The sequence below is a fragment of the Martes martes genome, assembly GCF_963455335.1.
Source record: "Martes martes genome assembly, chromosome: 17".
Classification (NCBI taxonomy): domain Eukaryota; kingdom Metazoa; phylum Chordata; class Mammalia; order Carnivora; family Mustelidae; genus Martes; species Martes martes.
This window is the reverse complement of record NC_137905.1, coordinates 46,303,523-46,329,249: the sequence shown is the minus strand read 5'-3', so window position 1 is coordinate 46,329,249 and position 25,727 is coordinate 46,303,523. Positions and strand designations below refer to the sequence as shown.

General features: G+C 57.7%; 3 protein-coding genes across 4 annotated transcripts; 1 reads left to right on the top strand and 2 right to left on the bottom strand.

Annotated features, from left to right (window-relative positions):
* Positions 1-2,591: 2,591 nt before the first annotated feature.
* On the top strand, positions 2,592-6,118 carry LOC308358364 (cytochrome P450 2F2-like; the record flags this gene model as incomplete). The annotated part of the gene is made up of 9 exons (XM_080828548.1): positions 2,592-2,777; positions 3,382-3,544; positions 3,957-4,106; positions 4,363-4,523; positions 4,702-4,878; positions 4,962-5,103; positions 5,198-5,385; positions 5,587-5,728; positions 5,810-6,118. The coding sequence occupies 9 exons, from the start codon at positions 2,592-2,594 to the stop codon at positions 5,989-5,991; spliced, it is 1,491 nt and encodes a 496-aa protein (XP_080684674.1). The 3' UTR covers positions 5,992-6,118.
* EGLN2 (egl-9 family hypoxia inducible factor 2) lies at positions 6,110-14,835 on the bottom strand. The gene is made up of 6 exons (XM_080828388.1): positions 14,742-14,835; positions 12,638-13,710; positions 7,865-7,984; positions 7,325-7,461; positions 7,039-7,106; positions 6,110-6,781 (listed from the first exon to the last, which is right to left on the bottom strand). Exons 2-6 carry the CDS (start codon positions 13,472-13,474, stop codon positions 6,726-6,728), a joined length of 1,218 nt encoding a protein of 405 aa, XP_080684514.1. The 5' UTR covers positions 13,475-13,710; positions 14,742-14,835; the 3' UTR covers positions 6,110-6,725.
* Positions 14,836-16,300: 1,465 nt separating this feature from the next.
* RAB4B (RAB4B, member RAS oncogene family) lies at positions 16,301-25,076 on the bottom strand. 2 transcript variants are annotated; one of them, XM_080827879.1, is made up of 8 exons: positions 24,912-25,076; positions 23,661-23,741; positions 23,298-23,412; positions 21,854-21,916; positions 21,613-21,767; positions 20,451-20,546; positions 20,216-20,348; positions 16,301-17,427 (listed from the first exon to the last, which is right to left on the bottom strand). In XM_080827879.1, the coding sequence occupies exons 1-7, from the start codon at positions 24,925-24,927 to the stop codon at positions 20,233-20,235; spliced, it is 642 nt and encodes a 213-aa protein (XP_080684005.1). In that variant the 5' UTR covers positions 24,928-25,076; the 3' UTR covers positions 16,301-17,427; positions 20,216-20,232. The 2 variants fall into 2 exon arrangements, with proteins under 2 accessions (XP_080684005.1, XP_080684004.1); XM_080827878.1 differs by having other exon boundaries at positions 16,301-16,672.
* Between the last annotated feature and the right edge of the window lie 651 nt (positions 25,077-25,727).

Below are 25,727 nucleotides of genomic sequence, written 5' to 3'. Positions count from 1 at the left end.
TATTTGACAGAGATCACAAGTAGGCAGAGAGGCAGGGGTGGGGGGCTGGAAGCAGGCTCCCCACTGAGCAGGGAGCCGGATGCTGGGATCGATCCCAGGACCTGGATATCGTGACCTGAGCTGAAGGCAGAGGCTTAACCCACTGAGCCACCCAGGCGCCCCATTATATACTTTTTTTAAAAAAAATGTTGTCTATTTATTTAAAAGAGAGAGAGAGACAGCGAGAGAAAACACGAGCCGGGAGAAGAAGGAGAAGCAGACTCCCCACTGAGCAGGGAGCCCGCTGTGAGGCTCTATCCCAGAACTCTGGGATCATGACCTGAGCAGAAGGCAGATGGTCAACGGACTGAGCCACCCAAGCGTCCCACATTATACACTTTTAGAGACTTGGCGAGCTGAAATGACTTGGCCAAGACCACACAGTCGGAAGTGGGCAGGGAAGTGGGCCACACAGAACTCAGACTCCAACACTGTTCCCTTCCACGTCACAAGTCAGAGACACGGAGGAAAGCAGAGGGTACAGGGATGGAGAAATGGGGAGACAGCGAGAAGAGGAGAGACAAAGAAGGAAACAGAAATGGCCAGAGAAGGCCAGAGAGGAAGAGCAATGAAGAGTATCCCTTTGTCTTGCAACCTGGGATTGGTTTTGTCAGCCTGACGTTCTGCTGACAGAAGCTTTTCTCAATGAACTGGGCGTCTTCAGCTCCATGGAGCCAGGGCCAGAGGCAGGCAGAGCGGTGGTGGCCCCCAGCCATGGGTGGAGGTGGCCCTGGTGAGCCTATGCTACCCTAAACGGGGTCTCCCCAAGGCCATTCAGAAGTTGGGACATGCTCTGCTGAGAATTATAGGCGGTCTCCACACCAGGCGTCAGCTCCTTAATCCCTAAACTGTTGCCAGCACAAGCCAACCACAGAGTCTGCCCCAAGGGCCCAGGCAGGGACAAGGAGGTGGAGAGAGAGAGGGAGAGACTCCGAGGTCCTAAGGAAGAAATAGCAAAGAGCAAAGAGACATAGCAAAGAAATAGCAAAGAGACAGCAAAGAGGAACACATGGAAGTACTAAAAAAAGAGATAGAAATAGGAGAGACGAAGAGATGCAGAGAGACAGGCGGGAGACAACCTGAAAACCAAGACTGGGAATGAGACAGAGAGATGGGGAGGCACTGACAGGAAGGGAGAGACAGCTGCCGGAGAGAAGGAAGACAAGGAGATTCTAAAGCAGAGCTAGAAATTGAGAGGAACAGAGATGAAGAGGGATAGAGATCTGAGAGTAGAAGGAAAGGGGATCTAGAGAGACAGGATCCTTAAAAGATGAGACACAAAGACAGACAAGGAGAGAGAGAGTCACAAGGATTCAGCAAAAGAGAGCCGGAGGAAAACAGAGTCTGAAATAAAGACAGAAACAGAAGTCAGGATAAAGAGAGTCATGCATTCGCTCTACAAATGTTTGCTGAGCGCCCATTGTGTGCTGAGCACTGTTTTAGGGCTGGGGATACAGAAGCGAGCAGGACAAACGCCAGCTCTTGAAGAGACCCAGAGAGAGCAGCTCATCGGCTCATCGGAGAGTCTGACACAATGCGCTGGGTGGGACCCGGGGAGGGCACCCCCCACCGACCCCCCCAGTGTCTGTGGACTCAGTGCCCTGGAGCAGGGGCCCTGCCCTGAACCCACTGCCTGTCACCTGGGTTCCCAGACAAAGAAAGCCTGACAGATCCGAGACCCAGGGCAGAGACAGAGGGCAGAGACAGAGGGCAGGGAGACGGGGAAGTGGGAGATGAAGGGAAAGAGAAACTGAGAGGGATACAGAAAAGAACAAAAGCAGGCAGAGTAAAACAGAAGCGGAAAGAGAGAGATGAACAAAGAAACACAGAGGAAGATGCTGAGAGATGAAACAAAGATAAACAGAGACCGAGGCCCTGAGAGACACTCCCAGAAACAAGGCCAGTCCCAAAAGCTGTGCCGCCCCCATGCTCTCCCCAGGTCTGGGTCCTGTGCCAGGCACCTGGCGGAAGGCTGGATCCGGCCAGGCAGGGGTCCGTGGGAGGGTGAGCCGCCTTCCTGAACAGTGTACCGGTACAGCATACACCGTTTCAAGAGCAAGGGCATGGAAGTGACAAGGACTCAGGCGCCTGTCCCTGGGAATCACAAGCACAGGGCACAGGAGGGCCAGGCTAACGGGTCTATCACCAGGGGTGTTTTTAGAAGTGTATTTGGAAGTCAAGAATGTATTTTGGAATCCGAAGTTATAGGGTGTGGCTTTCAGGGGGTCATGGGCCCCAAGGAGGCCAGGGGATTCAGGAATGCACACCTCTGGGCCAAGGAAGATGGACCCCAAGGACCCAAGGGCTCAGTAGGGTGCACCTGTCGAGCAGGTGTATTGACATGGAAATGCTAGTGCAACAAAACTGCCAAATGGGGCCGGCTGCACCTGGCACGACAGTGACAGAGCTGGGGGGCTGGGTGGAGACCTTGGGTGGGGGAATCTGCAAAATGAGCGGCCATACCCACTCCTGGTATCCGCCCGGCTCCACCCAAGACCCAAAGGGAATCAAATAAAGGCAAAGGGGGGCAGGCATGGACGATAGAGGGCACGATGGTCACGGGAGTCACAGTGCTGCTGCTGCTACTGCTGGTCCTGCTGCTGGCCCTAGCCAGGCGGGGTTGGGGTGCCCAGGGCACTCAGACTCGGGGGGCTCTACCCCCGGGGCCAACGCCACTTCCACTGCTGGGGAACCTGTTGCAGCTGGAGTCTGGACGTCTGGACCGAGCGCTCATGGAGGTAGCGCCCGACAGTGGGTTGGGGGGCTGGAAGTCCTGGTGCTCTGATTGAAGACCGCTGAGGGCTCAAACCTGAGTCCTGAGGAGGGTTGAGGGACCTGGAGCCCTGTGTTCCAGGAAAGAAGGAGACTAGGGGTGGAAGCTGGGAGCCTGGATATCTGCTTGAGAGAGGAGAGGGCCAGTGGGGCTGACTTCCTGGCAGAGTCGACCGGATCCCTCCCTCCCCACCCCACCCCTACTCCCCCCACTCTGGGGTCCTCAGGGAAGAGGAGCCTAGAGTGAGAAGTTAGGTCGCGGGCGGCAGGGAAGGGGTGCCGAGAGGTCGGCTCTCCTGGTTCAAGGTGGGGAGACCACCGACGGTCCGGACGCCCACTTCTGTGGGTGCAGAGGACTCGGGCCCTGGTGTTGCAGATCCCGAGGGAAGAGGAAGCTGGGGGGCTGGACTCCTGCGGAGGAAGGAGGAAGGAGGTGGGGATCTAACCTCCTCCGTCAGTAATGAGGGGATGACTTAGGGACTCTGGGTCGGAAAGAAAAGGCAGCTGGGGGCGGGGGCTCTAGGGGTCAGGAGCCCCGACCGGGACCCGCTGAGCACCCGCTCCGCGTAGCTCTCTGGCCGCTGGGGCCCAGTGTTCACAGTGCGGCTGGGCCCGCGCCCTGCAGTGGTGCTGTGCGGCTACTCAGCGCTGCGGGACGCATTAGTGCTGCAGGCGGATGCCTTCTCCGGCCGCGGGGCCATGGCTGTCTTCCAGCGCTTCACTCGCGGAAACGGTGAGTCCCAGGCGGCGGAAGTGCTGGCCGGACCACCCAGTTTGAGCGATAAGGGGCGGGGTCAGGAGATGGGGCGGGGCCGAATGAGAAGGGCAGCGAAGGCGAAGAGCGAGAAGGTCGGGCGGAGCTAAAATGTAGAGGCTGAATTGGAGGGGCCTGTTTCTGGTGCAGCCAATAGAAGGAAGAGAAGAGCGCAAGAGCTCAAGCCAAAGCGTGCAGGCGCTGTCAGGGATGGAGACCAGCAGTGCTGTGGCCAACGCGTGGATAGGGCCGAGAAGTCTGGGGTTGCAGCCAAAAGCAATAGAAAGCAGCAGAATTGAAGGGTCGCGAGGAAGCCGGCTCCAAAACCCGACAGGGCCGGGATGGGGCGTGGCCAACTCCCCGACCCGCCCCTTCTCTGCCCCGCCCCTAGGCATCGTGTTTTCCAACGGGCCGCGCTGGTGGACGCTGCGCAATTTTGCACTGGGAGCACTGAAGGAGTTCGGGCTGGGAACGCGGACCATAGAGGAGCGCATCCTGGAGGAGGCAGCTTGTCTACTTGGCAAATTTCAAGCCACCATTGGTGCGGCCTGGGAAAGGAGAGGGGCTTTTTGCGGCTGTGGCCAAAGATCAAGGGGCAGGGCAAGGGCGCCTGGCTAGCTCAGTAGGCAGAGCCAGCGACTGTCCATCGGGGTTGTAGGTTCCAGCCCCAGGTTCGGTGTAGCGATTACTTAAAAATAAAATCTTTAAAAAGCAAAGAGTAGGGCGGGGAGGCATTTGTAGTGGAAAGCAGTAGGCCTAGCCACCACGAAAAGACCCCGTCCCGTTCCTCCTCCCAGGAGCGCCGTTCGACCCCCAACGGCTACTGGATAATGCTGTATCTAATGTTATTTGTTCCGTGGTCTTCGGGAACCGCTATGGCTATGAGGACCCAGAGTTCCTGAGGCTCCTGGACCTCTTCCATGACAACTTCCACATCATGAGTTCCAGATGGGGCGAGGTGAGAGGGCCAGACTCAGTCCCTCCCTCCTATGCCAAACCTAGGGTACACAGACCTACCAACCTTGGATCAATCTTGTTAGAGTTCTAGAACTTAGAACATCTAAGTCCTGCTGCAGTCTCCCTGCACAGGAACTAGTGGACTTGTTCAAGGTCCTGCTGCGGTCTTGTACCCCTAGATGTACAACATTTTCCCCTCCCTCCTTGACTGGCTCCCGGGCCCGCACCACCGAATCTTTCGAAACTTCACGGAGCTTCGGGTCTTCATCTCTGAGCAAATCAAGCGGCACCAGCAGACGCGGCAGCCTGGGGAGCCCCGCGATTTCATCGATTGCTTCCTGGATCAAATGAACAAGGTGTGGGTCCCTGCTACCCTAAACCCCCCCATGCCACCCACCAGGAGGTGCCAGGCAGCCGCAACACCCGTCTCTGTCCACAGGAACAGGAAGACCCAGAGAGCCATTTCCAGGAGGAGACGTTGGTGATGACAACGCACAACCTCTTCTTCGGTGGCACCGAGACCACAAGCACCACTCTGCGCTATGGGCTCCTCATTCTGCTTAAGTACCCTGAGGTGGCAGGTCCGGGAGCTGGAGAGCCTGGAATGAGGCGGCTTGGGTGCGGGGATAGCTAGGGGCCAGGGAATGCGCAGCTCACAGCCTCTGCCTGTACCAGCCAAAGTGCAGGCCGAGCTGGATGCGGTGGTAGGGCGGACGCGCACCCCAAGGCTGGAGGACCGTGAGCGCCTGCCCTACTCCAACGCCGTGCTGCACGAGATCCAGCGCTTCATCAGCGTGCTGCCGCTGGGGCTGCCCCGCGCCCTCACCCGGGACACCCACCTGCGCGGCTACTTTCTGCCCAAGGTGCCCACGCGTGGGGATTCTGTGCAGGCCTGGGAGCACCTTCAGCCGAAATCATCAGCCCTGAGCACGTGCAGTGCTGAGTCACACAGCTCTGGGAGTAGGGAAAATAGGCCCACCTTCCCAATGGCTTTTTTAATGGGGTCTTGGATGACGGTTAACCAAGTCCACGGCGCAACCCCTGTGCACCCCCCCCCCCGCCAGGGTACCTTTGTGATTCCTCTGCTCGTGTCTTCACACCGGGACCCCACCCAGTTCAAAGACCCAGAATGCTTCAACCCCACCAACTTCCTGGACCACAAGGGCAAGTTCCAGAGCAACGATGCCTTCATGCCCTTTGCCCCAGGTCTGGGCCAGGAAGGGAGGGGACAAGGCTGGGCAGGCCTGGGAGGGGTGTGGTTCCCACCCTGCATCCCTACGTCCTCAGGAAAGCGGATGTGCCTGGGCGCAGGCCTGGCGCGAGCGGAGATCTTCCTCTTCTTCACCACCATCCTCCAGCGCTTCTGCCTGCTCCCTGTGGGGAGCCGCGCCGACATCAACCTCACCCCGCAGTGCACGGGCCTGGGCAACATCCCCCCAGCCTTCCAGCTCCGGCTGGTGGCCCGCTGAGTCGGGCTCAGCAGCCCTCTGCTCACTGGCTCCCAGACCTCCCTACCCGCTTTGGTCAATAAAGGCCCCGAACCGCAGACGGACAAGTCTCCTTACCAGTAAAAGGGAGTGGGAGAATCAGGTTTGCAGCTCTGAGGTAAACTTTTATTTCTTTCTTGGCTGACAGGACTCTTCACGCCCGTGCTCCCCCCTGCACCTTTTCTCCTGCCCACGCAGCGGCGGCCTAGTCCACAAGGTGCCACGCCCATAGGGGCTGGGGAGTCACTTCACATTCCAGGCTGGGGGTGTGGGGGGCTTGGGGATACTGTCCCCCCAACAAACCTTTGCCAGTAAGAGGCTGTGACATCCCCAACCCTCGATCCTGCATCCTGGTGGGATCCTGGTGGGAGGTGGCAATGCCTCCTTCCAACTCTCCACGTCCGAGAGGAGCACAGCCAGACAGGGTGAGCCACAGGGCCCCAGCTCCAGCGATGGCAGCTCCCGATACTGGCTCCAGCCCAGGTCACAAGCCCAGCCCCCGTCCCAGGGCAGCAGACGTCTCTCCTCCTCCTCGGTCCTCAGCGTCAGAGGGAGCCCTCCACGCCAGGCAGGACAGAGGCAAAGCTGGAAGCAGCAGCGCTGGCGTAAAGGGCACAGGCACCGAGGGTGGTGGGCTGCTGGGCCGGCGGCACGGGGCCGAAGGCTCTCCCGAAGTCAGGGCAAGCTGTCTGTCCATGCAGCTCTGGGGCTGGCCACTAGGTGGGAGTGGTTGGCTGTGACACAGGTACTTGGACACCTTTCTGTCCAGATGCTAGGGGTGAGAAGAGAGGAGACAGGAGTCATCAGGGAAGGGATCCAGAGGCCAAGAAAAACGCGGGAAGATGGAGGAGAGGACCACATGCTGGGGGTGCCAAGAGAGAGGGCTATCTAGGGAAGAGGACGGAGGGGAGAAAAAAGGAGTCGTAAAATTTAGGAAGAGACTGAGATGGGTAAGGGGACTTGAGGCCTTGTGACGTACATGGAATGGGAAGGGCTCGAGAGAGGGGATGCCATTTGGGAAGCAGGTACCTAGCTGATACTTGTCTTTGGCTGCTGCCCGCTCCTTAGCATCAAAATACCAGACGGTGATGGCGTACCTAGGGACCAGAGCAGCCCCGAAGGGCAGTTAGCGACACTTGTCTTCAATTCCAGCCACCATATCCACAGTGACACCACAGTTCACCCTTCTGAGCCTGGTTCTGTCCCACCTTGGCCCCGCTCAGCGCTTCACTTCCTAGCCACTCCTGGGGTCGGGCAAGACTTTGCTGGTATAGAGCAGGAGACCTAAGCTCGTCCCGCCAAATACCGGTCATACCTGGTGGCATAGGCTGGTTTCACCTCGTGGGGGTTCCGCCGATCAGACCAGAAAATGAGCAACCGATCGAAGAGGGGCTCGATGTTGGCAACCACAGGCCGGCCCTCAGGAAAGATCTGCAGCAGGCCGCCATGCACCTGAGGGCAGGCCAGAGGATGAGGCAAGAGATGGCAGGTCCGGCCTGCAGCTGCTGCCTTGCACCCCCTGTCCCCCTGGAGCCTGCGCTCTGGCAGCCGCACACATCCCTCCCTCCCACCACTCAGGCTTCCAGAGGGATGACAGCCAGAGTCTGCATCACCATGGAGGCGGGCAGGAAGCTCCTGGAGACAGGAAATGGGATGGGGGGTGCTGCCACCACCAGGTCAGCTAGAGACAAGGAGGTGCCATTGCCCAGGAAGAGGGAGCCAGCCAGCAGGCGGCACTGCACTGCCCCGCTGTGGGCCCGTAAGAGGAACCGGAGAATGCCAGAAGCGCAAAATGGAGTGGATGCAGCCACCTCATCCTCCCTCCCATCCCAACCCTCACTCCCCCACCCCCTACCTTGACATCCCAGTTCTGATTCAGGTAATAGATACAGGTGATACAGCGCCCGTCGCCGTGGGGATTGTCGACATGCCTCACGTACCCCAGTCCGTTGCCTGGGTAACATGCCACCATCGCCTGGCAGAGACAGACAGGTGGGGGCTTACGGGGCAAGGCAGGGATATTTGGGGAGGCAGCCATTACCTCCTCTTTCTCACCCCTCCCAGCCCCTCGTCTCTCCCCAGACTCCTCCAAGGACTCTCACCCAGACTTCCTTCTTTGTCAGCCAAGGAACCATCTACCAGAAACCTTAGCTCTTGGGACGCGAGAGCCCCCTCCCCACACACGGCCAGAGCCTGGCGCCCGATGAGTAACTGCGGGTTTGACTTTTTAAAGATAACCTGACTCCCTGCCCCCACCAGACCTTTCAGAATAAAACCAATTTACATGTTTCTGGTATGGAGGAATGTGGCCTCACAGCCCTGCAGCTGGGGTTCTTGACCTTGGCTTCAGCATGGAATCACCTGGGATGCTGATGCCCAGGCCCATCTCAGCGGTTCGGAAATACTTGGTCTAAGGTGGAGCCTGGAATTTTTAAAGTTTCCCCAAATAACCATAATGTTGAGAACAGCAATGTTGAGAACTGCTGCCCCTGACTACAAAAAAGCCCCACTAGATAAATAGTGTTTCCTACACATATGAACAAGTACCAAAACCCCCACTGTGACTAGAACCTGAGCTCAAGGACAACCTGCTAGGTAGCCCCTGACAGTCCCATGACCTGAACGAGCCTCAACGGCCTCACCCGTTCAACAAACTAATGAACGCCTCCTCTGCTTACAGACCTGGGGATTCCTGACCACCCCCCCAGACCGTGGCTTTTGTGTGTACAGGTCTAGCCACAGGTTCTAACCTCCTCTCCCTGGTGGCTGTCGTCGCCCTTGACCACGTGGAGGCCTCAGCTGTTTCTCATCAGGGAGCCACCAGAAAAGTGGATGTGGAGGGAGGGAAAGGGCCCACGAGTTCCTTCAGACCTAACTCCCAGGTTCAAGGCCCAGTGCTGCCACGCCAGCAGTAACATCAGGTGGGAGACTATGCTTCCTGTCTCGGGTTCCTCATCCGTGAAATGGAGCTGATAAACTACTTCACAGGCAGTTGTGGAAATTCAGTAAGACAAATGTTTGGGAGGGCACCAAGCACAGTGCCTGTCACGTGATGGCAAGTCAAAGGACAAGCTGAAATGACATTTAAAAGAAGAGTCCCCGTCCTACCCTCAGCTACTCAGGAGGGCTGTATAAGGCAAACTGGGGAGTACTGGCGTGCAGACTCTCCAGCTTATGGACCATTCTGTCTTGACACCTTGGCCCACACTTATTCCAGGCTCAAAACTGCCACCTGCTGCGCCCTACTAACGCTCAGCTACACCTGTGGGCCGCAGCCCCGAAAAACAGCCCTAGGATAAACATTCCTGATCAAACAGATGGGCATCTGCTGCCCAAACAGGAGGGGAGCCTAGCGCTCCCGGGCAGGCCAGGCTGACTCAATCTTCAGCCTTTTTCCAACACGGTACTCCCAAGGCTCTCCCCAGCATGAGCAGTCCACAGCTCTGCATTAAACGTGTGTGGACCCGAAGCATCACAGCACCCGCCCTGGGAAAGAGGCCAGGAGGCCTGCAGCTGGGTAAGGCCACCCAGCAGTGGAGAGCCTTGGAGGCACCGGGCAAGACCTTGGCCCCCACAACCCCCGGGTTCAGGAGAACCTTCTCTATACTGTTGACTCCCTGCAAATGGGTCAGTGCTCTGAGCAACCACCTCCCTGGGAGAGAAGAAAGCGGCCATGCCCAAGGGGCCTGCAGTGACTCACTGCCCTCCCCAGAGAGAATCCAAACAGAGACTGCTGGGTCTGCACAAGGGTGGGAAAAGGGGTCAAGGGCTGCAGCCTCCTGCCCACAGTCCACCTCCACACAGCGGCGGCCAGAGACACTTTCCTCCGGCTCTTCACTGCTCAATCCCTTCAAGGACCCCCACCACGTCCCACAGCCTCAGCCTCCAAGGCCACCAATCTCTGCTACCACTGCCTTTACTCTGCTATAGCCTCTCAGGCCTCCTAACTGCTCTCTGACCAGGCCACGCTCATCCACAAGGCCTCTGCCCCTGCCTGGGACACACCTCCCCTGGTGCTCCTTGTTACTCACATCTCAGATCAAAGGGCACCTTGAGTACTTCAGCTGAAGGCATCTCTGCTGATTTTTCCATATCCCCCACCCCCAAGATGTGAGATCAGTCTGGATGCTTGTTTACATAGTACTGGCCCAACAGGCAGTCCCGTGGAAGCCCCTGGGGCCAGGCGTGTCTCCCTAGTGCCCAGGCAGTAGCTGCTTACAGAAAGCACTCTGGGTCTCGGGGCCTCCACTGCGTCCTGCCCTGCACACCCTCACACAGGGTTTCCGACCATGCAGGCAGGGACAGTGTCTGTATTCTGGTGTGGAAGGGGAGTCATGCATGAAGCCTAGGCAGAGAAACAGGCCCTTTAAACTCCCACCAATCCCTCCACATACACACCTTGGTGGGGAAGGCGGGGTATCCTCTGGCCCCAGAGAAGCACCTACTTCCTGCCCCGACAAGGGAAAGGGACAACAAGCAGAATGACATAAAAGCCTGCTCCTCACCCTCCCATCTCAGAGAAGGGGCAGCTAGCATCACAGCCAGGAGACTAAAGAATTAAAGGCTATTAGTGACAATGTGCCAAAAGCCCCAACACCCACACCCATACACACACACACACACAGAGTCCAGCAGAAACTGGGGACTGAGCCAATGACAGCAGGCTCCACCTCCAAGCTGCTCTTAAAGGGGCAACCAAGCCAGCCAGGCCCTCCCTGTGGTCCCCTATGGTTGTCCTTGATGCCAGCGGAGCCAACTCTCTCCCACCTGCAGGTCAGCAGAATAGAGACTAGAGACAGCTGGGAGAACAGAACATAGGAGCTCCATTCCTCCGTTCCCAAGTGACCAACAGGCAGGTTGTGGCTGGCTCCAGCCACACTGGTAATGTGTGCCCCGACCGCCTCTGTGACCACCCACCTCGGTACCCCACACTCTTATTTCAGAGCCTGGGGAGGGAGTCCAGAGGTTGGGAAGCCTGGAGCAGGTGTCTCATGGGTTTGGTGGGGTTGTCCTAAAAGGAACTCCAGTGACCGGGTTGGCTCCCCCGCCTGTCTCAGTCTAGCCAGGTTTGTTCTTACCTCCCAGGACAAAAGAAGTCACCCAGAGCTAAAATAGTCCCAATCCCCACCCCCAGCCCCCAATCTTAGCCAGGGCCCTGGCCCAAACCACATCCAAGGCACCAAGGGGGAAAACATCTGTTCAACCTACTTTGCCCTCCCCTCCTAAAACTGCCAGAGACTAGCTGGAGACTTAACTGATTTTCCTATCCTGTGGATAAGCAAACTGAGGCTGAGGAAAGTGTGCCGCCCTGGGCCATTCAGCTCTCCCACTCTCCCCTCACACTCCCTTCTGCGAGGATGCGTGACCTGGGGTGAAGATGCCGAGCCCCTTGAGGCCAGGGAGACTCCCTCTTATCTCTCCTGCCTGCACAGGAGCAGAGCCCAGGGAAGGCCTCCTTTGACTCTCCAGCTATCAAGTAACAGGAGGCAGGGAGAAGTAGGACAAGTCCTAGCTGGACAGAGAGGATGCTGGCCTTGGCCTGAGAGAGCCTGGGTCCCTGAGTCAGTTCCAGCCAGAGACAGAAGCTGTGCAGAGGCAGAACCCAAGATGGGATCGGAGGGAGGAGGGAGGAGACATCAGGAGGGCAGCCACATGCCCCGAGCGAAGCAAACAGCCCTGCCATCAGCCAGTAATCACTGGTGTGCAGCAGGCACTCCCTACGGGGGCCTTGGCCAAATGACACTTGTCCTGGACTCCAGGCCAGAGCCCTCTCACCCCTCTATGAAGAGAATTATTGTGTCAGAATGCCAGAAAACCCCAAAAGACCACTGTCTTGTGGAGAGCTCCTGACCTAGGTTCTCAAATGGGGAACTAGAGGCGCAAGAGGCACTGATGACTGCCCATAAACTAGACAAACGAGCATTTTTCTTAAAAAAGGATCTGTGGTTTCAGCAAATTCTCAAAAGAGCCCAGGTTCCCCCCCCACCCAAAAATTGGTAACAACTAATGTAAAGCAAGAAAAAAAGAAACCAAGAAGAGACACAAAACAGAGAATCAAAGAACAGATCAGAATGGACAAAAACACAGTGATGGACAGACAGGAAGAATACAGGACAGGCATCAGAATGGGGAAGCATACGAAAGATGAAGGACAGGACACCCCCATCCCCAGGGCAGCACACAGGCACCCAGGAAGCTGCCCAGGCCACGGATGTCACAGTATGGCACAGGGCACAAAGCGGTCCAGTCCCAAGCCTGTGGGCAACACCTCCTCCCTCAGCCTGGCACGGGTCTCACCACTGCCACCCTCCCCACTATGCCTCTCCTGCTTCTCCTGCCTGGGAGACCAAACGGACAGACCAGAGACGGGTCACTGAAAGGACAGACGAGACAGGGATAGATGAAAAGAAAGGCAAATGGGGAAAGAGAAAGCGCAGAGACCCCCAAAGTGCCCATCGTAAGGGAGAGCCCAAACCCAACTCTAGCACCGACACTCACTCCACCGGTGCTGCCTGCATCTTTCTGTGACCCCAGAAGCCTACCTCCAAGGGCACTGATACTCAGAGCACCAGGTACCCCGAAGGCAGGCGCTGGGGGGCCCCTCCACTCAAGGCCCTTGCGGCCTTACCTTGGTGCGCCCGTTGATGACGTAGCCACCCAGGCGCCCAGCGCAATGGCGGATCACAGCGTCCACGTGGGCCATGAGGACCCCGATGCTTCGGCAGCCAGGCTCATGGCCTTCCACCCAGGCAATCTGGTCCCCACGAATGCTGCGTGGCGGGATAGCCCGCTGGCTCACCAGCTGCCCGTCGCGCAGGCGCCCACTCCGCTTCAGGGCCTCCACCTCAGCCAGCACGCAGCCACCCAGTGCTGCCCCCAGGAAGCTGTCCTTGACACAGATGCCGTAGTACCGCATGCAGGGCACGATATAGTCCAGGGCCAGGCGCTCGGGCGCAGTGGGTAGCACCTCCTCCCTCGGCCCCGCGCTGGCCTCGCCGTTGCCACTGCTGCAGCCCATGCTGCCCTCCCCTTCAGCCTCTGCCTCCTGGTTCTCCTGCCTGGCCCAGGACCGCTTGGTGGGTGCTGGGGCATCCCCACCATCCTCTGCCCACTTCCGTTTGGGGGCCTCGGGCCGGGCCCCCTGGGCCGCCAGTCGCTGGCACCCCTTGGTGACCAGTGCTGCAGCGCCCTCACTCTGCAGCGGGCGCAGCTCACCACCATCCTGCCCGCCGAAGCCCTCCCGCAGAGGGCTAGCTGTCGTGGAGGTGGCTGCGGCCCTGGGGGTCCCACTCCCTGCCGAGGCCTCACCAGGTGCTCCTGAACGGTGGTAGGAAGGTAGCAGGGGACAGGGCAGGTAACTCTCTACCCCCATCCTGGCCCGACCAGGCTCCAAGGGCTCTGACACAGAACCCGGCAACTGAGGGAGAGCCTGACTCAGGGGCTGCGGCTGGCACGGGCTGTCCATGGCAGCAGCGTCTTCATCCCCCGGGCATGGAGGGCACGGCCCGGGCCCATGGTGCCACCCTCCTCCGCCTCTGCCTCCTCCACTTGATGCAGCCCGGGGCCGGGGTGGCTGAGCCTGGCGTAGGGCAGGGCGAGGCAGGGCAGGCAGCAGAGGCTCTTCTCGTGCCCTGGGGGTGCTCGCTGGTCCCCAAGTCCTCTGCTGCCCCTAGGGGCTTGGGAAAGGACCCGTCAGGGTGGCTGAAGGGGGAGAGAGGAAAAAAAGGGAATGTGAGAAGAGCCAGAGGCACTCCGAGTGAGGTGGGGTGAGGGGCAGCAGGGCAATAGGGAGGAAGACAGACTTGGCTACACAGTCCCCCAAAACCTGAGGCCACGTTGGGGAGAAGATCATGGGAACTGTGGGGGGTGGTGCAATCAAGGAGAGAAGAGGCAGCGAGGGAAGCAGCCCTAGGACTGAAGCTGGGGAGATGACCCAAAGACACAGAAGCGCGGTGGGGGCTGCGGGAGGGCATCCTCAGGCAGACACACAGCAAACAGAAAGGACGCAGGAGAACTGAAGTAGGAAAGGAATGCCGGAGCAGTGGGGAACGGGAGATCTGCCTGGGGATTCCAGAGACACACGGCGGGAACGGGGTGCTCCACAAACAGAGCAAACCGGGGAGCCCAGAGACAAAGAGAATGGGGGGCCCAGAGACGGAAACGCCGACCGGGGAGAAGCTGGGAGGGCGGGCCTGAGACAGCCGGACAGAACGGGGCGGAAGGGTCAACCTAAGCCCAACGGGAGGAAGCCCGCCGGCGGCTGACACACACCCAGACCGAAGGGAGGGCCTAAGACAGACAGACAGACAGACGGAAGGCAGCCGCGGGAGGAGGGTCCACGGCGACGGGGGGAAGGGCAGGGGAGGGTTCACGCACTCGGGGACAGCACGGGAGAAGGCGGCCCCTCCCAAGCCCCTTTGGTGCGGGCCTCCCCGCTCGGGGCGCTGTAGGCGACGGAGACCGGGCCTAGGGACCGCTCGCACCCAGCGCCCCCTTCCTCCCCTCCCCCTCCGCCGGCGCGCGCTCTCCGCCCCCACCCCCCCCCCCAAAACGGCCGGCACTCAACGTGCCCGGCGCGTTCCCTCCCCCGCGCCCTACCCCCACCCTTCCCTTCCCGGGGTCGCCGCGTTCGGCCACGCCGGCCGGCGCGCGCCCCCATGCTCCGGCCGGCTCGCGCCGGCGTCCCGGCTCGAGCGCCTTCTTCGCCCCTTTCCTCCCCGAGCTCTCCTCACCGAGCTTTTTCCTCCGGCCTCGCCGCCGTCGTTTGTGCCAGCCGCCCAGCGCCGCACAGCGCGCCATACCCCGCCCCCACCTCCCGCGACGCTCCGCCCCCGCCTCGCCCGGTGGGCACGTGACCGCGCCCGCGGAGGAGACCATGCGTGCGCAGGCGCGAGCGGCGCAGGGCGGAGCAAAGAAGTTCAGAACACCCCCCCACCTCGAGAGAGGGGAAATGGATCGTCATTTGCATACTGCACTCCGCCCCTTATGGGCGAGGGGAAGAAGGCTGTTAGAAAGGGCTGGATCCGGAAAGGGTTGGGGGTAGTTCAGAGGTTAGGCCAAGCGACGTGGGAGGGACATGCAAATAGGGTTATTTGCATAGGCCGGCCCACCCCATCAGAGTCCGGAGCGCCCGAGAATGACGTGTAGCCCGGCCGGACTGTGGCATGTAAATCATGTTATTTACATGGTCAGCCCCTCCTCGCAGCCCCAGAATAGAGCTGTGATAGGTAAATGTCTGCGCAGTTAGTTTAAAAATGTATGTAAATACACACATTAGTAAGTAATTTACGTAAGTACTTTCTATAACGGAGGGAAAAAAGTGCGGAACATCCCTGACAGAGGAAGAGACTGAAAGGGATGCCACAGTATGACCCGTTCCACCCTGTCTTTTCGGGAAAAATTGTGGGAATCTGAATAAAGCTACCTAGGAAAGCTACGCCCGGTAAGCAGAGAAGACTTTTGTCCAACAGCCTCGGGTCTAAGAACATTTTGGGCGACCCAGCCTGGAAGGACTATGCAAATAAGGTTATTTAAATGCCGCGCTCTCTCCACCACGGCCGGGTGGGGGGAGGGCGGGGGGGAGGTGGTCAGGGGCTCAGGCCTACCCTGTGGGTGGGCTAGTGCGGACTTGGGGATGGCAGAGAAGTTGGGGATGTTCTGAAGGGGCTGCACCTGTCCCTGGCAGGGGACTTGCGACTATCAGTTCACCAGGACACAAAGAGATAGACACTGGTCTGAAGTATGCGCAAGTCAGGGTTGCACAAAGGCCTACCCTACTCAGGGTTCATGGTCACACACAGCTGTATCAAGGGTGCCAAATTCACACAAGACAAACACAGACCTCAGGGCATAAACGCACAGTCACACGCAACAATCAGACACAGTCTGGGACCTTCCAGCATCAAACATGCATGGAGATCACCTAGAGGCCTGAATTTCCATTCCCTGGCCTTGGTCCCAAACAACACCAGCCTCATGGATACAGTCACCAAGGGCACAAAGTAGTCATGAGCAATGGTGTCACACACACGATCAGCACATATGCCTACAGATGCTGTCACACACGCGTCTCAGGACACCAGTGCTACACAGGTGGGCCTCCAGCATGCCTTAGCACAACACGGGCAGTTATAGATTCCCTCCACAGCACCACCTGAGTCACAGTTTCCTCCCCGACGCCACATCCAATCCAGAAACATGACCCCCACACACCATAACACGTGGTTCTTCCATCAGGGACCTCTTCTGTCTCCCCTCCCTCCCCATCACCCCAAAATAAGAGAGGCCAAGACACAGGTGTAAACAATGCTTTATGGGGGTGGTGGGGACTGGACAGGCCTCCAGGCAATAAATAACACGTACTCGCAATGGCGGGGAGCTGGGGCCAAATGCCCTGGTCTCAGGCTTTGGGAACTCTTCGAGTATGGTTAGGGGTTCTGGGGGGACGGGGATTAGCCAAGACAGAGGAAGCAGCAGCAGGTACGGATTCCCCCTTCCCCCATGGCTCAGTCTTGCCCCTCAGCCAGGCCCCACCAGGCCAGGGAAGGGGGACAGGTGGCAGGGCAGCTTCTCTGGGGCCAGGACAGGTGAGGGGCTCGGCCTCCCAGGGCCTGGATCTGGGCCCCGGCCCGAAGGGCAGGGCTGGTCCTGGAGAACAGATGAGCTGAAAAAAAAGTGTGTGGTGAACTAAAGGGACCCTGGGTCTGCCTGGCTAGTGTCTCTGTCTCATTTCTGGGTATCTTCCTGCCTTCCTATCTATGTCCGTCTGTCCATACCTTTCTCTCTCTTCCAGAGTTTCTGCACTGTCCGATTTTGTGTTTCTCATCTGCCGGTAATTTGGGGCTGTCTCTCTGAGGGTACCTGCATCTCCCTGTTTGTATCAGAGGGCTGACCCCTGGAGTCTGCAGAGAGGTATCTCAGTATCTAAATTTCACACATACCCCCCCTTTGTATCTCTGTGTCCCTCTGTGTTCCTGAACTGCCCTGGCTCATTCCAGTGTTTTCCAAACTGAGAGGACACCTTCGGTTAGTGCTTATTGCTTCAGCTACAGACAGCATTACCTGGGAGCTTCTAGAAATCCGGAAAGCACTTCAGAATCTCTGGGGTGAGGCCCAGGCATCAGACTTTTTTTAAGCTCTCCAGGTGATTTCAATGTGCAGCACTGCATTAGTGGGCTGGGAAATCAGTTTGATGGGCCTTGGCCAATGTTTCAATGAAACAGAATAAAATAGAAGATACCAGAGGGGCATCATATATAATACTGACTATTTGGTCCCTAGAGACACCAAGCAGTGGTGGGTGTCAGAGGCTGGGGGGAATGGGGAGTGACTGCTTAATGAGTACAGGGTTTCCTTAGGGCAATGAAATGTTCTGGAACGTTTTCATGGCTAACGTATGCCATGTGAATTTCACCTCGACTGAAAACAAAAACAAAAACAAAGAATATTAGTGCTAGAAAAACATGTTTCAGCTTTGATGTGTGTGGAACTGTATCAGATCAAGACGTCTAAAATGTATTTTCTCCTGCAGAGTGCAGTCAACAACGTTTGAAGAAGCACGCTCTTATTACATTTGATTGAGAGCAAACCCTGAAACGGACGCCATACTGAGCCCTCAGTTGAAGAACACACACCCATCCATTCCTAAAAAGCCCCAGCTCTTTAAAATAAACAGCCCTCATTTCTCAAGTCTTTAGTAAGCATGAGGCCCTGTGCTAAGGACTTTACATGAATTGATGTAATTAATCTTCTCAACACCCAGAGGAGGTAGGTACTATTATTAGTGCCATTTTACAGGTGAGAAAACCGAGAACCCAGAGTGTCTAAATAATTTGCCCAGGGCGCATGAGTGTCTCAGTGGGTTAAGCGGCTGCCTTCGGCTCAGGTCATGATCCCCGGGTCCTGGGATTGAACCTCGCATCAGGCTCCCTGCTCAGTGGGGAACCTGCTTCTCCCTCTCCCTCTGCCTGCTGCTCTGCTTACTTGTGCTATCTCTCTGTCAAATAAGTAAATAAAAATCTTTAAATTAAAAATAAATAAATAAATACATAAAGAATTTGCCCAGAGTCGTGCAGGTAGGAAGCAACAGAGTCAGAGTTGCAACCCAGGCACCCGGGTCTGGGATCTCTCACCTGTCACCTCCTTCCCTTCTCAGATGGGGAAGACAAACACAATAATGACTGAGTGTTCAGAGCTGAATGCTTTAAAAAGTAGGGGGCACCTGTGAGACCAGCCGGCTAGAGGTAGTGACCCCAGGTGGGAAGGTGACAAGGGTCTGGCAAAGACCAGATGACAACGGGCAGTTGGTACAAGAAAGGAGGTTGGAGGGGCACCTGGGTGCCTCAGTGGGTTAAAGCCTCTGCCTTCAGCTCAGGTCATGGTCTCAGGGTCCTGGGATCGAGTCCTGCATCGGACCCTCTGCTCGGCGGGGAGCCTGCTTCCTCCTCTCTCCCTGCCTGCCTCTCTGACTACTTGTAACCTCTGCCTATCAAATAAATAAATAAAATCTTAAAAAAAAAAAAAAAAGGAAAGGAAAAAGAAAGGAGGTTGGAGGACAGATACACCCCAGCGGAGCCACAGCGGATGCAGGGGTGTGGAAGGAAACAGGGCTGCCCAAAACACTCACCCTTGACTCCTCTCTCTCAAATGCCATATCCATTCATCAGGAAATCTTGTTGGCTCTGCCTTCAAAGTATATCCAAGGTCTGAGCACTTTTCCCCACAGCCACCCTGGAGCCGCCAATGGCTGGAAGCAGGGGAGGCGGCGGGGGTTGGGGGGGTTGGGGGGGGTTGTGAAGCACAGGGTGAATTGGCAGGACATACACACTCTCCAAGAGGTGAGGATGGGACCTCATCCTGTAGGACCTTGCAAGCCCAGCAAGGAGTGTGGACCAAGCATAGGGGAAGCATGGCTTCCTGGAGGAGGGGGAGGAGGGGAAGGAGGGAAGAGAGGGCAGGAACAGTGTTTCTGACAGAGGGAACAGCATGAACGAAGACCCAGAGAAACAGGAAGAACTTCAGGGTGTCTGCAGCGGCCTGAGCGGTGGGGAGAGGTGTGAGTTGAGGCAGGTGAGGCTGGCGGGGCAAACACCAGGCTATGAGCTTCGGCTCTGTCCCATGGACCCTGGGAGCCATGGGTGGTTTTAAACGGGGGAGGGACAGGATCAGATTTGTGCTTTAGAAAGTCCCAGTGGCTACATCAAGAGGGGGCAAGACTACAGAGACCAGGGAGGAAACAAACCTAGCCATGTCTTAGTCCCTCCTCTGCCTGTCCCCCCATCCTGTCCACCACTGTCTCTCAGCTTGACTCTGCATTAGTCTCTCACTAGTCTCTCAGGAACCACTCCCGCCCACCCCCTCCTCCTCTATATGTGGCCAGAGGGATCCTGGGAACACCTGAATCAGGTCCTGTCCCTTCTCTGCTCAGAGCCTTCCCATGGCTCCCATCCAACCCAGGGTACAACCCAGAACCTCCTCATAGACAACAAGGCCCTATGTGATCTGTTTCCCCCCATATCTAACCTCATCTTCTACCTCCTTCTCCCAGCCCCAAACACACACACATACTCTGCTCCAGCCACACTGGCCTCCATGGACTTCCTGATCCAGGCCAGGCATGCCCCTACCTCAGGCCCTTTGCACTGGCTGTTCTCTCTGCCTAGAACACTCATCCCCCAGGGACCCATATGACCCACCCCCACCCCCCGCTCCATTCCCCTCCTTAAGGTCTTTGGTCAAATGTCACCTTTTCAGTGAGGGTTTCCCTCATCATGGAATATCTCCACTGCTCACCTCTCACCCACCCTGACTTTCCCTTTATTTTTCTCCACAGCTCTTATCTTCTTAACTACCATGTCATTTTCTCAGGCGTCTTGCTTATTGCCTGTCTTCTCCCAAGAGCATGTTGGCTCCACAGGGGTAGGGACTATCTGTTTGGCCCACTGCTTGAACAGGACCTGGCACACAGTGGACACTCAATAAATATTTGCTGAATTAGGCATGGGTGGGTCAGAGATCCCAGGCAGAGAGCTGGTGGCAAGACGGAAAGAACGTCCCCAAGGCCAGGACGATGGCTCCTTTCACTCGACTGTTTTTGCCTCTTTCTCACTTTCTCTCATGGCCTCTCCTTTTCTGTGTCTCTGTCTCGGTTCAGTATTCCCCCCTGCCGGGACCCTACCCCAGCCATCCCAGGGCCCCAGGCTCCCACCTGGCTCCGTGCACGTCTCAGCAGCCACATGGCTGAGGGGCAACGGCCTGGGCGCTCCGAGGCTGCCGCAGCTGGCGGAGGGAGGCATCCCCGTACTGAATGCCTGAGCCCATCCTCTCGGGGTCGAGCTCACCTGGGAGGTGGGAGGCAGGGGAGAGGTCAGGACGGGTCCCCTGGAGACCTCTGGGCCCTGCCTTCCGCTCCCACTCCCACTCTGGGCAGTCGGGGACCTCACCTGAGTCGATCTTGTTCAGGATGGTGCGGGCACACTTCAGGAAAGCCTCTTCCACGTTCTCACCCGTGAGGGCGCTAGTCTCCAGGAACATTAGCTCTGGGGGGCAGGGCCTCAGTCAGTCCCCACCCTCCCCTTGACTCTGACTGACCACCTCTCATTCTGCTCCTCAAGCATTCCACCTCTGCCCTCACTCCAGGCCCTTGCTCAGGCTGCTGCCCTGCCATGGAGGGCCCCCCTCCCCAGGTGGTTCCGGCCTACATACCTCCTCCTCCAGAAAGTCCTCCCTGACCTCCCAGCATGATCAGGTGCCCTCCTAGCCCCCTGGGCTCCCACGGCCCCCTGTGCCTCCTCTATCCCAGCACTGACCTCTCTGGAGAGGGTCCTGACTCCCTTCACCACCCACTGGACCGTGAGCCTGCACAGGGGTATCTTTACAGCTATGTCTGTAAAGGTGTGTACAGGGTGTCTTTACAGCTATGTTCCCAGCACCGCCTAGGACCGGCCCAGGCCCACCACGGTCCACCCTTGAGCCGCATGACAAGACCTCACAGAAAGTAAGAGCCAGGACTCCAGCCCACATCTTTCGGATGGCAAAAAACCATCCTCCAAACCTGGAGGTTACCAACTGGAGGGACACGGGCAGACCCTGAGCTTAGTAGATGTTTGGCCAACACAGAAGTTTTCAAATGAGTTTACACTCACACACCTTTGGATGTGGCTGTCGGTCCTGTCCATGCCCCCCCTAAGGCTACTGCCTGCTAACTTGGAGTCCTACCCTGTCCTCTCCCTTACTCACAAAACAGGCCAGTCTCCCCAGGTCGTGGGAGTTTGCAACCTCCGCATTACGCCAACAGCCTGCACTTGCTGACGGCCGTTAACCCAGGGCCCGCTGCCCTGTCCAGGCAGTGCTGAGGGCTCCCCAGGGACCGATCCCCTAAACCAGCCTGCGCTATGCGGGCAGAAACACTGTGATTCCCACTCCCCAGGTAAGGAAAGACAGCTGACATGTGGCAACACTCGAATCTGAACCCAGACCTCTCAATGTCCACATTGCCCTGCTAGGCACAGCCACAGACAGCCGGGAGGCCCACGGGCCCCAGCGGACAGCCCCTGCTTCTCTGCTGAGGCCCCCTCCCCCACTGGCCCACCACAGGGTCCTCACCATTCTCCTGGGCAAAGCGAGAGGCCTCCAGGAAAGTGACCTCGCGCTCCGGGTCCAGGTCTTTCTTGTTGCCACAGAGGATGACCACGATGTTGGGGCTGGCCAGCGTGCGGGCGTCCGTCAGCCAAGCGGCCAGTGAGTTGTACGTCTCCCGGCTAAGGAGAAGGGAGAGAGGAGGAAGGGAGGCAGGCATGGGCTGGGGGTCCCACCCGGCCCCGCCCCACCCTCTCCATGCACCCACCTGGTGATGTCGTACACCAGCAGGGCTCCAGCCGCCCCTCGGTAGTAACTCCGTGTCACCGACCTGTGGGGCCAGGGGGACCCAGTCACCCCCGAGGCTGGGGTCTGCCCTGAGATTGCCCCCCTCTGCGGAGAGAGACTGGTGGTTCGGAGACCCCCCTTTACTGCTGGCCCATCCCCCCAAAGCTGGCAATGGTCTGGTCTCAGCACAATTCCCTTCTCTGCTGCTCTCTTTGTCTCCCTCAATCTCTGCCTCCCTTAGCAGTCTGTTTGTCTGCCTCTTGTCGGAGTGTCTGCCTGTCTCTCTGTGTCTCTGTCTTTCTGTATCTCTTCACTGGTCTGTGTCTTTCCGTCTGTCTCTCTTACATGTGTGTCTCTCTCATTCCCGAGGGCTCTCTATCTCTGTCTGTTGTTCTGGCTCTGGTCCTCTCATCCTCCCTCTTGATTTCTCATGCATTCGCTCATTCCTCATTTCCTGCCATCTCCCCTTTGCCCAGTCCTGACCAAGTGCTCTGCAAGGACAGCTGCTTGTCCCTCTTCTGCCCTGTCTCTGGGAGGCCCTGTTCCCAGGGGGGCCAACGGCCTGCATCTCTGCGTCACCTGTCTGGGTCCCCCTCAAACTTGGGCAGTCATTCCATAAGCATTAAGCCCAGCGCAAGCCATATACCCTTGGCCCTCTGTCTCTCTCGCTCAGCGGATCAACACACCAATATTAACTTAGCAGTTACTTGGTGCTGGCCTGGGGCCACACCTCTCCATGGACTACTCGACTCCCTCATGTCCCTCCTCTCTCCGTCTCTGTTTCTCCAACTCAGGGTTTCCAGGCATCGACCACCTTGTCTGCAGCCCTTTCCTGAAGACATACTGTGTGCTGAGCCCTATACAGTTCTCTCTCCTCTGCCACACACATCCATATCTCCATCTCTGTGCCTTCGCCTGTCCCACCCTCCCTATCTCTAGCTCTGACCTGTTTCTCTGTGTCTCTTTATCACCCTTACCTTGTTCTTCTGAGTCTCAGTCTTTCTCTGTCCCTTTCTGAGTGTACCTCTTTTCCAGTTTCCCTCTCTTTAGTCTCTCCCTTTCCACCTCTCCCCATCGCCCCCACCCTGGGCGCCTCTCCCTGGGCACAAGTCTCCATCCCTCCAGCCATATGGGTCAATCAACTGCAGTCTCTCTAGGGTCTGTGGATCTGTTCCTTCATTATGTTTTTTTCTCAGCATCATTTTCCCTCGCTATCCCTGCTCCCTCTCCAAGACCCTTGCTCTCTCTGGCTATAGGTACCTATACTCAGTCTCCGTCTCTCTTCCCCCGCCTTGCCTGCCCTCTCAATGGCTCTGTGTCAGATCTCCAAGTGACTGCACACACCTCTCTCTCTCCCTGTCTTGCTCTCTCATTTTCTCTCCTCTCTCCTCTGCCGCCCTCCCTTGGGAGCCCAGCCCACCTACCGAAACCGCTCCTGGCCGGCTGTGTCCCAAATCTGGAGCTTCACAGTCTTTCCACCCACGTTGACCACCCGAGATCCAAACTCCACGCCGATTGTGTGGTTGGAGTCCTGTTTGACTGGGAGTGGGAGGGAGAGAAGAGGCAGTGCAGGGGCTCAAAAGATTCCCTGTCCTCCCTGGCCTCCTCAGCCTGTACCAAACCATTCTCGTTGCTGGGGTGACTGAGGCTCAAGGAGGATCTAGCAAAGGCGAGGGCCAGGCAGCCAGCACTGGAATTGTACCTACGGCCAGCCCTGCCCCTGCCCCCACCATGCCCATGCCCACGCCCACAGTTCAGTGCTCCCAGGACCACTCCCAGAAACTCACACTTATTCTCAATGAACTGATGAAGGAGACATGATTTGCCAGTTCCTGCACTGCCAATCACCAGGAATTTGAAGAGGAAGTCTGAGCAGATGGAGCCAAGATCAGGGAAACCCATATGGAGAGAATGATACAGGGCAAAAAAATGGAAGCCAAGAGACCATCACAGTTACAAGGGGACAAACAGACACACGCAGCAACAGAGCAACAGCAACAACGGTCCCAGACAATTCTTACACAGTGCTTACCACGTAACAGGCACGGTTCTAAAGTTCTTCACTACTGCAAGCTCACTTATTCCTCGGAAAAACTCTATGAGGGAGGATACTAAAAAGCATCCCCATCTTCTAGATGAGGAAACTGAGGCCAGAAAGGTTAACTGGCTTCCCCAAGATGCCATAGCTGGGACAGCCGGGATTCGAACCCAGGTCTACTGGCTCCAGAGTTCAAAAGTTTGGCTATTACCTCGTTAAAGCCTCTTGAAAGCCATCTTATCGAGGACTATAGGCGTGCTTGCCCTTGCCCCTCACGACTTCACCTCCCACCACGCTGGCTTTCAGTCTACTCCCTGAAAATGGCAAGCTGGCTTCCCACCTCAGGATCTTTGCACTTGTTCGACTTTTCCCTGCTTGTTGAAGGAACATAGCTCCTTCTTACTCTTACTAGTGCTGCTTCTACCGCACCCTGTCCTCCCTCCTCCTCTTCATCCATTCATCCATCCATCCAGATTTTTCAATTCTCGGTTCCTCCATCCCTCCCTCTGCCCCCACGCTCAAGTGTAAGCCCCGGCCCTTGCCACGAGTCCCTCCCACCACTTAATTCAAGGACAACTTATCCCCAACCCCACTGCAGACCTCTCCCAGAGCAGTCCCAGGGTCCACAGCATTCCCTCGGGGTTCTCCCAGCCCACCATCCTCCAGCCCTGCCATTCATAAAGCCAGCCCCACCCCATCAACTCAGGCTCCGCCCCGACACATTAAGACCTACCCTTTCCCTCAAGGCCTGCGCAGGTCCATCAAGACTGGTTCCCTCAAATCCCGCCCCAGACCCGTTTAACCCACACACCAGACCCTCAGGCTCCGCCCAAATCGATGGAGCTCAGCCTCGGACCCACTAAACCCCTCCCAGCATCCACTAGGCCCAGCCCCATGCCAGGCCCCGCCCCCTGGCACATAAGGCCCCGCCCCACTCCCCAAAGGCCGCATCCTCCCTGGGCCCAGACCCCAGACCCCGACTTCGGCCCACCACCCTCACCGTAGGTCTCGGCCATGACTCGGTCGCGGCCGCTTGGGGCCGCAATATGGCGCCGCGGCCGCGCCTGCTCCTCGGCTGGCAGCCGCTCCACTCCGGCTGCAGCCCCGGCTCCTTCCTACTCCCGGGGCCGGCGCCGCCACTTCCGCCTCCACCTCCCTACGGCGCGACCCGCTAGGGCTGCGGGATACCAGGCCACGCTTCCCAGAGGCAGGGATTGGTGAGCTCGACGGCCGGCAGGCGGGACAAAAGGCGAGGATTGGCGGCGCGAGAAGGGAGGGGCCAAAGGGGGAGGGACCAAGACGAGCGATTGGCGGAGCTAGTGGAAAGGGACCGTACAGAGATGCCTTGCCGAGCTGAGAAACGGATTTGGTCAGGAGTACGGGTGCAGAGTCGAGACTCCGGATTGGGTAGGAGTGGGCTTGGGGGCGGGGACATGGCTGCAAAGAAGGGGGCATGGACAGCATCGACAGAAAGACCCTGAAGAACCGCGGATATTGAGCTGGCGAGCGCTCTTTCTGACCTCAAAGGCAAGAAAAAGGAAAACTCGGGGATGGGGGGGATACGCGCAGGCTAATCTCCCATCTCCCTTTGCAGATGCCTCTATTCTGTGATTTGTGTTTTCCTCATGGTCCGATTGGCTCATTCCCAATAGTCCAACTCCCTCCCGTTGGTCTAGAGAGGACACTACGACCCGCAACCGAGCTGTTCAGGGTATTCTGCCTTCTCATTTGCTTGTGTGTCATATTTAAGTTTAGGAACCCACCTCCAGTACCCAGCATGGAGCGAAGAGCTTTTAGTCAGTGGAACTCTGCCTAG